The 13043-nt window shown below is 40.9% G+C and overlaps 1 protein-coding gene across 4 annotated transcripts in view; it reads right to left on the bottom strand.

Annotated features, from left to right (window-relative positions):
* Positions 1-13043, bottom strand: part of ldlrad3 (low density lipoprotein receptor class A domain containing 3) — a 68822-nt gene that overhangs the window by 25535 nt on the left and 30244 nt on the right. For 3 of the 4 annotated variants that reach the window (XM_068603149.1, XM_068603151.1, XM_068603148.1), the window contains 2 exons: positions 8983-9108; positions 7448-7582 (listed from right to left, as the gene is read on the bottom strand). In XM_068603149.1, coding sequence (XP_068459250.1) covers positions 7448-7582; positions 8983-9108 — 261 coding nt within the window. The remainder of the gene's footprint in view (positions 1-7447; positions 7583-8982; positions 9109-13043) is intronic. The other variant, XM_068603150.1, reaches the window with a different exon arrangement.

Here is a 13043-nt window from a genome sequence, read left to right as displayed (position 1 = left end):
TATATATATATATATATATATATATATATATATATATATAGTATGCTAAATGCTAATGCCAGACCTCCAAACTCCAAATGCACTCTGTCAATAAGGGAAAACAATTAAATCTACAACTTAAAATACAGAAATAGGAAGCAGCACCCCCTCAGTTTAACGTTGTCAGCAGCAGCTAACAACATCTTGCTTTTCTCTCCGGTGCACCAACAGCCTCCTCAGCGCTGCTTTGTGAACATGCTTCAGGCTCACAAAAGCAAAAACCTTAAACTGTCCCAGAGTTCAAAACCAAGGGCGGCGACATGAGCAACCTCCCCTATTTGTGCCTGACAAGTGTGCGTTGGCTCTGATAAACTGGCACCATTACATTCCACTCCCACACCTCAGTCTGCGGCCATTATATCCCCCTACGCCATTTCACGCTCCCTCCCACACCTTTCTCTCTCTGCCAGCATTCCGAGTGCTACTGACGAAGGCCACGAACGGACCACCATCTCAGCGTCACACACGTCTCTACCACAAAAATTGAAAATGGATTAACTTGTCATTTTAATCTATAGCACCTGAATTATTCGGGCACAAAGTCTGACAGGAATCATTGGGGGAGGACATGGCCGTGTAAGAAACTATTAGCGAGCTAAAAGGATATCAACAGTCTTTTAATCACTATGACGTTCTTTATTTTAGCTATACGAGACTGACACTATATATTAATGTCTAGTTTGCTGGTGACGCTAATGGAAAGGCAGGAGTTAGTGCTGGGTGTCAGCAGACAGTCACTGTATATAGACGGGGCAGTATATACAGCCCAGTCTGAATTACTGCTGTTTATTGGCCCTGTAAATGGCAGGGCTGTGAAGTGAGGTTGTTGAATACATAGTGCTTATGCAAAACAGCAGATGCAGTGCTAGTGGATCTATCGAGTACTTCTTACACAGCCTTAGGAGGATATAACAAATAGAAAGCTGCAGATTACTCTCTGTGGGAAGGGAGCATCCCTGGAGTTTAAAATGAAGGATTTGACTTCTCGGTGAGCGGCGCTCCATACATAAACCAGAAGGTTAAAAGTATTTGTTGTACTGTCGGTGAATAGAGAGTGTTTGAGGTCATGTGGCGAAGGTGGACAAAATTAAGCTCATGGTCATATTAATGTTTTAGTTGGACAGAAATTGTTACAATAAGCCAAATTCCCTTGACAATCGCTGTGAAAGAAGTAATTCTTTCTGACAGGCTCATCAGAATGTACAAAAGAGTGTGGCAAGTATAATTACACAGTCATGTTACCCAATTCTTTTAAGGTGACACTTCATTTTGCAGATCTTAGATGGTGTATAGTGCATGGTGTAATTTTCATCAAACCAATCAGGGTCAAGGGTGATGTTGTCTGCCAATGTTTTGACAGTTTACTCATGTAGCAGACTAATGTTAATTGTCAGCTCGCTGGCCAACATCTCTCTCTGACTGACAGTTCTCTGAGGTCCTTGAGGCCAATGATTACTCTGATGGGGTCACTGCCAAAAAGAAAGTTGAACAAAATGTGCGGTGGCAGTTATACTTTCAAAATCTGTACACTGCCCAGAGCACATTGAAGCACTGTGTAAACAACAATTGCCTAATACCCCTGGGAGTGATTCTGTCGTAACAGTGACGCGAGATACCATTCAGCAGACAGACTATACATCATTTTGTTTATAATGCATTGTAATTTAAATCATATGTAAATGCTTGTATCCAGCAAATAATGTAAATGCATTCCAAGATGTGTCCTGAATGTAAAAATTGCTAAACCATTATGGTCTGCAGAATTTATGTTGCCCCCCTTGTTCAAAGAAGAAGCCTAATTGATGCTTTGATGGTTTCAAAGTACTTGTGAGCCGTGCAGGCTTTACAAGTTTAACGATTTGTGGGCCTTTTATTTCCTCAATTTTTACACTAATGTTGAAGTAGATATCTTGAGTTAAGAGGAAACACAGCAGTGTGGTGTTGAAAAGTTACAGCACATTGTGAAAGTTAAGCAGGATTGAAGAGCATTAAAGTCCCAGCTTCACACAGGAACATCAAATAATTTAGACCGTTGTGTGTGCTGTCCACTGAAAGACCAGATGCACATTGAAACATATGCACACACACACACACACACACACACACACACACACACACACACACACACACACACACACACACACACACACACACACACACACACACACACACACACACACACACACACACACACACACACGGTATGCTTGTGACTCCACAAAGCATATCTTATCTTCCACAACACACAAAACCATTGGAGAGCTTTTGATGCACTCAAACCCGAGTCCTCTGTTTCCACCTTCACAACGCCCACACTCCGCCTCACTGTGTTACTTTTCCTATCTCAAAACAACTTCCGTTTAGAAAGACGCCCAGCTGAAGCTTCTTTCAGACAGAATAGAGTTGAGAATGAATGACACTTTCCCGTAGTCACCACACCATCAATTATTTTTTGTCTACTTGTGTTAATGCGTAACGAGAGATGCTGATGTGTGCATTTTAAATCAATTAATTTTCTTAAATAATTCTCAGGGGATGGTCAGACTAAAAGCTTCAACTTCTGTGATCGTCACATTGAGACTAAGTCTTTAAACTCGTCAGTCCTGTGACCTTCAGGAACTTTCTTCTGGAGGTTGCAGTTAATTTTGGGAATTAAATATGCAAAACAAACACTCTCACGTCGTAATGTGCCAATGTGTGTTTGTGTGTGTGTGTGTGTGTGTGTGTGTGTGTGTGTGCACATGCTTTTTTGGATATGCAGAGTGGTTCTCTTGTTCTCAGCGAGGGCTCCCCCAGCATCTGGCTAAATCCTGTGAGCCCTGCGGCGATGTTTCAACAACAATTCGTTGCAGGGGCAAACATGCGCTCCATCACTGGCAGCCTCTATCCCCTGCTATGAGCAGCCCGGCAGACCAGGGAGAGCAATGAGAAGCTCAGTTCTGCGAAACTTGCTTTCATGTCATTTCTGTCTCCAGAGTTACATTATTCGGCCTCGGGGCTCGTCTTGAGACGGATGCTCTCATCCTTCTCGGCTAATCGCTACCCCTCGCTCACTTCTATTCAAATCCCGCCTTTCTCTACCAAATCACCTGACTCTTTGCTTGCCTCCATCTTCCTGCCCATTGCTATTTATTACTCCTTGCGACTCCTTTTCTGGTTCACTATATTATGTTTATGTGGTGTGCCTTCCATTTCTTTATCTCTGTTATTGGTAACAGGCTCCCCATCCCAACTCTTCTATCTCACTGTGTGATGATTGCACCAATGAATTCATATAAGATTGTGTATTGTTACATTGCACTGTTTGCCACTTTGCCACCTCTCTGCTCTTTCAAAAATCAATTACCCATCAAATAAAACGATAAACGATAAAAGCGGCTCTGAGCTTGCTGTTTGTGTCTAACTGTGCCAAATTGTTTGAAATCACTGTGATGGGAAATAAAAGCACTGGAGGCATAAAGATGCTAAGAGGATGGTGCTGCTTCTGTAGATCTAATTATCCGACACCTCGAAGGCAGCCTAACCAAATGCTACATCATGTATGCCGCGATGATCTGTCCGCTGACAGGCAGCGTGCTGATCTCTTAGTAGACCGTTCAAATCAAGGAGAGAAATGTGGAGACACTGAAGCAAGTAATTATGGGTAAGGATGAGGAAGAGGAGTCGCACAGAGGAGGAAGTATAGGGCAGGGGAGAAAGTGAGAAAGGAGATGCTGTGCTCGGGCGGCTTGGAACGGATATTGTATGCTTATCTGTCACCTGCAGGTCTCTGCTTGCGTATTATAAAGAGAGGCAAAGTCAGAGCAGAAGGAAAGGTCAGCGTGTGTGTGTGTGTGTGTGTGTGTGTGTGTGTGTGTGTGTGTGTGTGGGGGGGATAGTTCATGAAGGAAAGAGCTGCAGCGTCAAAACACAGTGATGCCTTCAAAGTGCAGAAGCTGATGATAAAAAATAAAGGAACAAAGCACAAAGAAAAAAGCTGCTCTTCTTCCATGTGTTCTGAAGGTCACGACAACACGGAGCTCACAACTTCTCAACACTCGTACTTTACGCTGCGCTACACAAGCTGCACATTATTTTGAGAAGAAAAATGTATAACTTAGTACTCCATCATTAGACACCTTAAAACATTTTAGAAATGGAGGCAACTGATGGAAAATGTTATTTGCCAGATAGTTATAACTGAATGTTTAGTTTACCTTTATTATTTTAATTATATATAACAGAAGCAAACATTCCTTAAATTAATCCCATATTACATTCTCTGCAAACAGCAAGCTGTTCACACAGCGTCCAATACAAGACTCCGTTGAGACACACACACACACACGCACACGCACACACACACACACACACACACACACACACACACACACACACACACACACACACACACTAGTGATGATGGAGAGACTCCTTTTAATCTTCCTTTTAAACACAAGTAAAACAATCAATTTAAAACAAACTTAATCAGCTTCACTAATCAGGTAACAAAAACAAAAAATTCATTAAGGTTAGCTTATCAAATTTAGATTTGCGGGGTAATAACACATTGGCGGACTAAATTATAATGAGCAGAATAATTATCTGCTAGGACCATTAACCGATCTGTAGTTTGTCAATAGTGTCAGATCAGAGCAATTTTTTACCGCCGAAGAAAGCAATAAACAGTTTAATTTCATTTTAGAAGACTGAATGGTGTTGAAAAGTGTCAAATGTGGGACTGCCGCAGAGCCCCTTTCCTGTTTATTAGACGCGTTTTGCCTCTTGAGTTTCGATCAACTTTCTGCTGACTTGGCCTATCGCAGCATTGGTTATAACATTACTGCCTTGTGGGCTGCAGATACTGACAGTTTTTTTCTACCCCACACTTAGCCTGTTTTGTTATTTCTAAAAGAGCAAATCAGTGTGACAGCAAGACCTACACAAAAGGATAGGAATGCATATGACTTGCTTGAACAGCAGCAAACACATTGACAGCGCGGTCCACATCGGGGTTGCTGGCAGGAGTCATGTCGCCTTGCCAGAGGAAGTACGGCTGAAGCGTTGACAGGAGCTGACTGGTGTGCCATAGTGGCAGCAAGAAGCGAGGCTGCCAGTGAAATTCCAACGGCAGGCCAGATGTAATGTAAGTGGATCTTGCCTGTGAATCAGACACTCTGAACCAGAACAAGTCACACTCGCTGTCAGGGATTACAACACTGTGTTTTGTGTTACAATGCAAAGTCAGCACAATGTCATCCGTACCGTTCGATTTCACAACGTTACACTAATGATGCAGTGGTGTGTTCAACAGTGTCAAAAACGCAGAGAGAGGAATGTTCACAGTAGCACACATCTTCTGTAGGAAGTCAAATCCGTCAGTGGCTTTGCTGTATCTGTATGAATAAATCATTACCTAGGTGATGTTTTCAGAAATATCCGATGATGTGACATATTGAGTGACATAAATTTACAACTGCGCTATCATCATTTTATCCAGTTGAATAGCAACACTGTAAATACTGGATCCACAAGCTTTCGCTTATTCTGAAATCTTCTGCAAAGTTCACGCCAATAGTTCCAACAATCATGGCCTTATTATATGTACATTTAACAAACTCTGGTTTGTCTAAACAGATGACCGGTGGTTGCAACCCAATTTGATCTTTTAATTATTCAAGCTTGTAATGCTGTTGTGGATGCAGTCTGAATGAAGCAAATGAAGTTAATTAATATTTATAGGTATCATTTCAAGGCTTCCCTTTTAACTGTGAGAGGAAATATATCTAACTCCTGCATAATTGCTGTCTTTGCAGCTATTTCTGACACATTGAATCTAGACTTCTCGGCTGTGTTTTTTACTCATATCTCCAACTTTTTATACTCCTTCAAAAGCTGTAGCTCATCATGGAGATAATACATACAGACATCATTACACATAGGTTCAGTTTTTGTATAATATACGGTCCCTCAATCTGGAATTATGAAGTAAACTAAGTCTAATTAAAATTTAAATCCTATCACAAATTTTGAATCCATATTCAACGTATTGTTAAACCACATGTCTTTACACTCTCTAAGAAGTGATACATTGTCAAAGCATATATCTTTTCATATCATATACACTACCGTTCAAAAGCTTGGGGTCACTTAGCAATGTCCTTATTTTTCAAAGAAAAACACTGTTTTTTTTCAATGAAGATAACATTAAATTATTCAGAAATACACTCTATATACATTGTTATTGTGGGAAATAAGTGTTCTAGGTGGAAACGGCTGGTTTTTAATGAAATATCTACATAGGTGTCTAGAGGCCTATTTCCAGCAACTATCACTTGTGTTCTAATGGTACATTGTGTTTGCTAATCGCCTCAATAGACTAATAGATGATTTGTGAACCCTCGTGCAGCGATGTTACACAGCTGAAAACAGTTCTGCTGGTGAGAGAAGCTATACAACTGGCCTTCCTTTAAGCTAGTTGAGTATCTGGAGCATCACATTTGTGGGTTTGAGTATACTCTCAAAATGGCCAGAAAAAGAGAAACTTCATGTGAAACTGGCCAGTCTATATTCTTGTTCTTAGAAATGAAGGCTATTATATGCGAGAAAATGTGAAGAAACTGAAAATGTGTCTGTGTGACCCCAAACCTTTGAACGGTAGTGTATGTATGTAAGGTATAACTGTTTCATTTTTTTTTATATCTTTCCAATTTGCTACATATTACATACATCCAACTATATTGCTATTTTTGCATTATGTTTGGCATTACATACTTTAGTCCTGTTGAACTTTTCAAAGTCAAAGTCAGTTTTATTGTCAATTTTTACATATGTGCAAGCATACAAAAGATTGAAAGTATGTTTCTCTTCTGTCCAAGATGAAGTGAAAAAGTGAATAATAATAATAAAGTGCAAAAAGGTTTAAAAAACATTTAAGAACCATTTATATACAACAAGCATTTATAAACAACATAAAATAGGAACTGTGAAAGTTGTGTATGTTAGCAGCAACTTTTAAATCTAATCTAAATAACCTGCAAGTAAAGGAAATCTTACTTTGCATAAAGGTACTGGCTGTACTTTTATGATTGAATCTGCTGTATCCTTTCACAATTTGCTGCTGCAGCAGTCCAATGTGCTTATAAGAGTTATTAAAGTATCTGAGTATTCTAGTGCCTCTCGCTGGCTTCTGTCTTTTAAAGCTTGGGGAAATATGTGAGTTAACCAACGAAACCCTCAATAACGACAGTTTGAAATGTGTGAGTTAAAGATCAGAGAGATCAGGAAAACATCTCTGCTCTGCTACAATTCACTGTCCTTTGTCGCTCATTCATCCTCATCCTGAGTCTGCCCGTACTTAACTAGATGTTCCTTTACCTCTTTCTTTTCAGCACACGTGAGCCTTTCATACATCGAGTTAATAGCCTACCTGCTGTAGTTAGGCAGAGCTCTTCATCGCTGTTGTCCTGACAGTTGTCCTGGCCGTTACACAAGAAGCTGCGGTCTACACAGTGGCCATTTTTACACTTGAAGCGAGCCTCCGAGCACACCAATGGATTGCCTGCTGTGGTTGCGACAGGGCAGAGGTCAAGGGTCAAGTGGTAGTTCAAACAGGGTCACAGTAAGTTCAAAGCTACTTGAGAAAACACGAGCAACTATGTGAGTGACTCTGAGAAGAAAAAAAAACTTCACAGCATAAACAAAATATTTTAAAGCATATTTAATTATTATTCTGTTTTAGAACATTTTGTAAGAAGTTGCGCTGTGTACTTCCCTTCCCATCAACAACACTTTGATTTGATTCAATGCAAGAGAAAAACATGGGATTTACATTTTCATGGGGAATTTTGGTGCAGAAGTAAAACATTAAAAACAGTGTGAGTTACAGTAGTAAATAATTTGATCTGGTGCGGCTGATGAAAATCAAACTGAAAAATACAACAAAATCCTGGCCGGCACTATCACTTCCTTTTATGTTCTGGTCTTTAGCTTCCGCGAAATGAGGCAGATTTATCTCCTGAGAAGATCCAGAATTACACAGTGGTGACGCAGTATGTGCTAGGAGCGTGGAGCAAAAGCTCCATTTAAATGGCTAGATTAGATTTGTGAGCGTGGTGCCCTGCAGGCGAGGAACACTGCCTCTGACAATGGTGAGTGATCGGCTTGATGCAAACACCCCAACGGGAAAGCAGGGATGGGGTCATGTGAGGACAAAACAATATGCCTGATAACACAGACTATACCTGGACCCCAACGTTCCTATTGTCCATCATTTCAATTCAATATGTGTAATAACCTGCCTGGAAGGCAAAGCTAGGCCCAAGACTGCAGATTCGGAAGTTACAAGTCATTAAAACAAATAAAATTACTCAAACTTTCGTCTTCATGCGATAGAATTTGCTACATTTCCCACTCATAACTCTTCACCTCGATTATTATCTCTTCTAAACACAGAATTTGATAGTGATTGGAGGAGACAGCAACAATGCTTCCTTTAGAGAATGACATTCCTATGAAGGGAAGGACAAACAGAAAACTTGTTTAACACTTACAAAAGTATGACCAATACTGCTCTGGTATTACAAAAACTAAAGTGATTAAAAAAAAAGTAACCAGGTTTAAAAAATAAATGATTGTGCCTGACCACGCCTTCCCCCACCATCATGCGAGTTCTGTCCCTCTGAAAAAAAAAGATCTTTGCTTTTAAAACTAAATCTTCGTTAAAGATGGAGGTCACAGGGTGTCAGTTGAGTTTTGTAAGCAAGGTCTTTTAATAAATATTGTTCATAGTGAAACAAAATGAACTGTTTCCTTGCTCAGATTTCACAGGAATAGTTACATATTCAATACTCAACCCATTAGCACACAGCTGCAGTTCAAACCGTTAAGACTGGAGCAGAACATGACTCATGGCATGAGTAGACAGATTGCTATTATTGGAAATAGTTGTTGTGCGAGACTCACTGCAGTTTTCCTCGTCACTTCCGTCAGGACAGTCACTGAAGCCGTTACAGTGGAAGCGTCCGATGATGCAGTGGACACCATTAGCGCAGGCGAAGAATGTAGGGGCACACTTTGACTTGACCTTAGCTAAAGACAGATGGAGGGTTGGGGGAAGTGGTGGAAAGAAAAACAATGGTTTAGTCTATGCAATGATGCAGCAATTCTTAATGCACCACATTATGTTTTAAGACAGAATTAACCTTGGCCAAGATGTACAAAAGAACGGAGGCCAAGCTGCCTTAATGGTTTTATTGACAATTAAATGACAGACACAACTGCATGTTCTAAAATTAAAACAGCAAACCATTAAACCTTTACCCGTTGCACAAAGTTGAAACCGTCAAACAGCTGCTTTCTTATAGAGACTAATTAATTACTCAGCTCTTTTTTTTTGTTCTTTAATGATTATCTTTGTGGTCTCTGAAGTATGACAAGTAAAGGGTAAAATCCTGAACAAAAAGTACTGATAAGAGAATAAAAACAAATGAATGACAAAGACAAAGAGAGCAAGTCGTGTGGGAGAGTGTTTGAATGGATTACGCCATTGATCAGCCTAAGCAGGCCACTGGTGTTATCTCCCAGGACAGGCCTGACTGAGACTGAGTGAGGAGCCTGCAGAACATCAATGCTTGGCAGCCTTCGTTTAGCACTAGCCCCTCGTTTTAACTCAAACACATTGATCTTCCGTGGCAGAAGGTGAAAAACAAGATTGCAGGTAGATTCTGAAAAAGACATCAGGAAATAAAAGACCTTGCTTTAGCTCAATCTTTGGGATATAAGAATTGTAAAGCCCAATGGCAACTCCAAAAAGTTATTCAAAAGACATCCGATACCCAAAACTCGATCGAATCGGGACTAAAAGAATTGGGATTAGTGCATCCCTATTCGAGAGAAGAAAGGCAAAAGCTACCAATTACAGCTGATACATTTACATAATAAATTTTTAATATTGCAGAACAACAAAAGGATGGAGCTTCCCACACACTCCAAACACACAGGGAGGGCATGCATCGACATTTGCGGTTTAAATTAATAAGCCACGTGTGTGAAATACAGGATCGTTGCTCAGACCTCGGTTTCTCTACTCATGCATTATTCCCTTCGGTGCATTATAATACAAAAGCTTTGTGTGAGAGCTACTCCTGTTGTATTTGTACGTATCGGAGACTAACGATGCACCGGTACGGGAACTAGAAAACAATCTATTCAATTAAATTCTATATTTACAAACAATATACATAACATGCTGGAATTTAAATGGCAACAAGTTGATGGTGCATTAAAAAAAGGTTTACACTTGAATTGTAATAGCTATTGACCTTTTTTTCAGTAGACCACAAATAACACTTCAAACACTTCAACCTGTGCAATAATAATATTAATACATTGTTCATATAATAGTTATATTTGTATTCTGTCTACATATATATAAAATTCAGTATTGTAGATTCTACTGTTTTCTACCGTTTATTATTTATATTACTTGTTTTGATTTTTTACTCTGTCTCTTGTGTGCACTTTACCCTGTTTGCAGCTGTAATCCTGAAATTCCCCCACCGCGGGACTAATAAAGGAATAAGAAATATCTATTGGCGAGAGAGAAAGCGAAAGCTACCAATTACAGCTGATACATTTACATGATACGAGTTAAATAAGAATATAAGTTAATGCCAGTGAGGTTCGAGCATTTTAAGCCTTTCAAACATTACAGAACAACTAAAGGATGGAGCAGCCCACGCACTCAAACACACAGGGCGGCGACAGTGAGTGGGCATGCGAGATATCTCAAGCAAGCCACCAAACGGTCTCTGTTTTTCCCTCTCTACTGAATACAAAGCCTGGAATTGGCCTCCTCGTAGGTTGGCATTGTGCCACCTCAAATGCCAGGGGCGCACATTTTTCCCTCTACAATGTATTGTGGTAGGCTGATTTATGAGCTCTTTCAAGCTGCGGCGATTATGTGTAGCGAGGGGGAGGGTTGGGCATAACAACCACGAGGGTTTGGAGCGCCCGTCTCCAGGATGAAATGTAATCCGCTGAACGCAGGAGGAAGCTGGGATAGCGCCCGATCTCTGTGTCTGTAGTCTGGGAAGCCTTTGTTTACCTGGACAGCAGAGGCCCTAACCACCCTAAGCTCATATTGCATGGTATATCACGTTCATTGGAGTCCAGAGAGAAAACAGTCATGGCTTTGAGCTGCGGAAACACATAAAAGAAAAGATACAAAGACGTGCAGCTGTGGGGGGGCATGTTGAAATGTGTCTGGCTGCAAACAAAGACCAAGTAATAAAAATACTAAGAATAACAAAAACACCATTTATAGTCATTTTTTTATACTTTTTTTTTATTTGACCTATTATGAGAAATAACGAAAACATGTGCTGGTCTGGAAAGATGTGCGCTTAGCATATTTCTCTTCTCATGCACATAAATCCTGTCTGCTATTTTTATTTGCTTGGCGATAGGGACAGCTCTGTTATTGCTCTGAAATTCCCCATTCACTCCCTCCCTCATCCCAATCCTCATTACCACTTGTACTGCTGGTAGGATTCATCTGACCCAGTGGTTGTGTTCCAAATTAGCTCAAAAGTCATACGAAGGGCAAGCTTATGAAGGAAGGGAAAGTCGTGGGTGGGAGAGACAGCACTGGTTGGAAACATAGCGATAATGTGCTTAGCTGTATTCTGGGGATGTGTGGCCCTTTATAGCCTGAGCTGCGCAGCTTTCAGAGCAAGAAGAGAAAACAATAATTAGAAAGAGCAAGTTGAGGGTAGAAGAAGCGCAAACGAACTTCCGTTGATGCTCCTATGAAGGGGTCCTGTTTGACTCCAGGTCTGGGACTTTAGAATCAGGTAATGCTGACTGATTTGAGCACCTCTGCCTTACTATGCAACCTACGATGACCCAGTATACCCAGTCTTGATCCCTTCTGTCAACACTCTGTTTCTAGGTCTGAACCGCAAAAGTCCAATGCCACGCTTTCGATCTCTTCGCTGAGCCTTTAGTTGTTTACGAAAAGCAGGCAGAGTATTGGACGACTTCCAAACTAAGTTCCAGTGTTCAGCTGAGCGGCACAAACGAAAACTAATGAATAGCAGTCAAGCTCGATTGTAACCAGCAGAGAAACATAGTTGGATCCCGCAGAAATGCACGAGACACACAAACAAAGGCACAAAAACCTACACATAAATGTGCCCCCTCTCTCTCTTTTCCTCTGTTTTATGGTCTCCTGCACAATTACAGGCACCCACACACTCCACCGAGGTGCTTATTTTCACATCTGCCTAAAATTGGTTCTGCAATACTGCAGTGTACTTTCTACAAAAATGCATGCCTCCTTTGTTTTATTTTCATAGATTTGAAATCAAACGTTTCCATCTTAAGTAAAAAACAAAATCCAGACCATCATCTGATAAACTATAATGCAATTTGAAACAGAATGCTCTACCGTTCGTCACTTCTTCACAGTCTTTATCTCCCCTGTGGGTTCGGCATTCATGTCAGGCTGAATCTGACAGCATTACTCCTGTTGCAGATAGAGTGCTTTGCTCTTCCCCAAATATGCACCTCTATGCCCTTCTCCACATTTTTCCCCTTTTCTCTCTCTCCTCAACTCCCCAGAGAAGAGAATAACTTGTTCGGCATAGGTAGGCTCAGTCGTGATGGGCATGTGTGATTGACAAAGTGAGGCGAAAGACCAGGGGAAGAGACGAACAAGAAAGAAAACAGTGCGAGTCGAGCGAGCGGGGGAGAACCGAGGCTGCGAAAGAGTGGAGACAGCTGACGGCTCGAAAGGTTCCTCTGACCTTGTTGAGGTTTCTTCGGGGAGGAAATCAATAGGTAATGGAGTCAGGGTGTAAGCAAGAAGGGCAAGGGTAGTTTCAGTCTACAGGGCTTGGGGATCAAAATAATCATTCGGTGCGTTTCACTGTCTAAGCCCTACACGTTAGTTGTACAATATAATAACCTCCTGTGTGCAGGAAGAGACATTGCAACATCGTTGAGCTGCCTTCAACTCAAGG

This window comes from Clinocottus analis, unplaced genomic scaffold, assembly GCF_023055335.1.
Source record: "Clinocottus analis isolate CAN_PGR_092001 unplaced genomic scaffold, fCliAna1.0.p SCAF_6, whole genome shotgun sequence".
Lineage (NCBI taxonomy): Eukaryota > Metazoa > Chordata > Actinopteri > Perciformes > Cottidae > Clinocottus > Clinocottus analis.
Note: the sequence above shows the minus strand (reverse complement) of the source record. Positions and strands in the feature narration are given on the sequence as shown.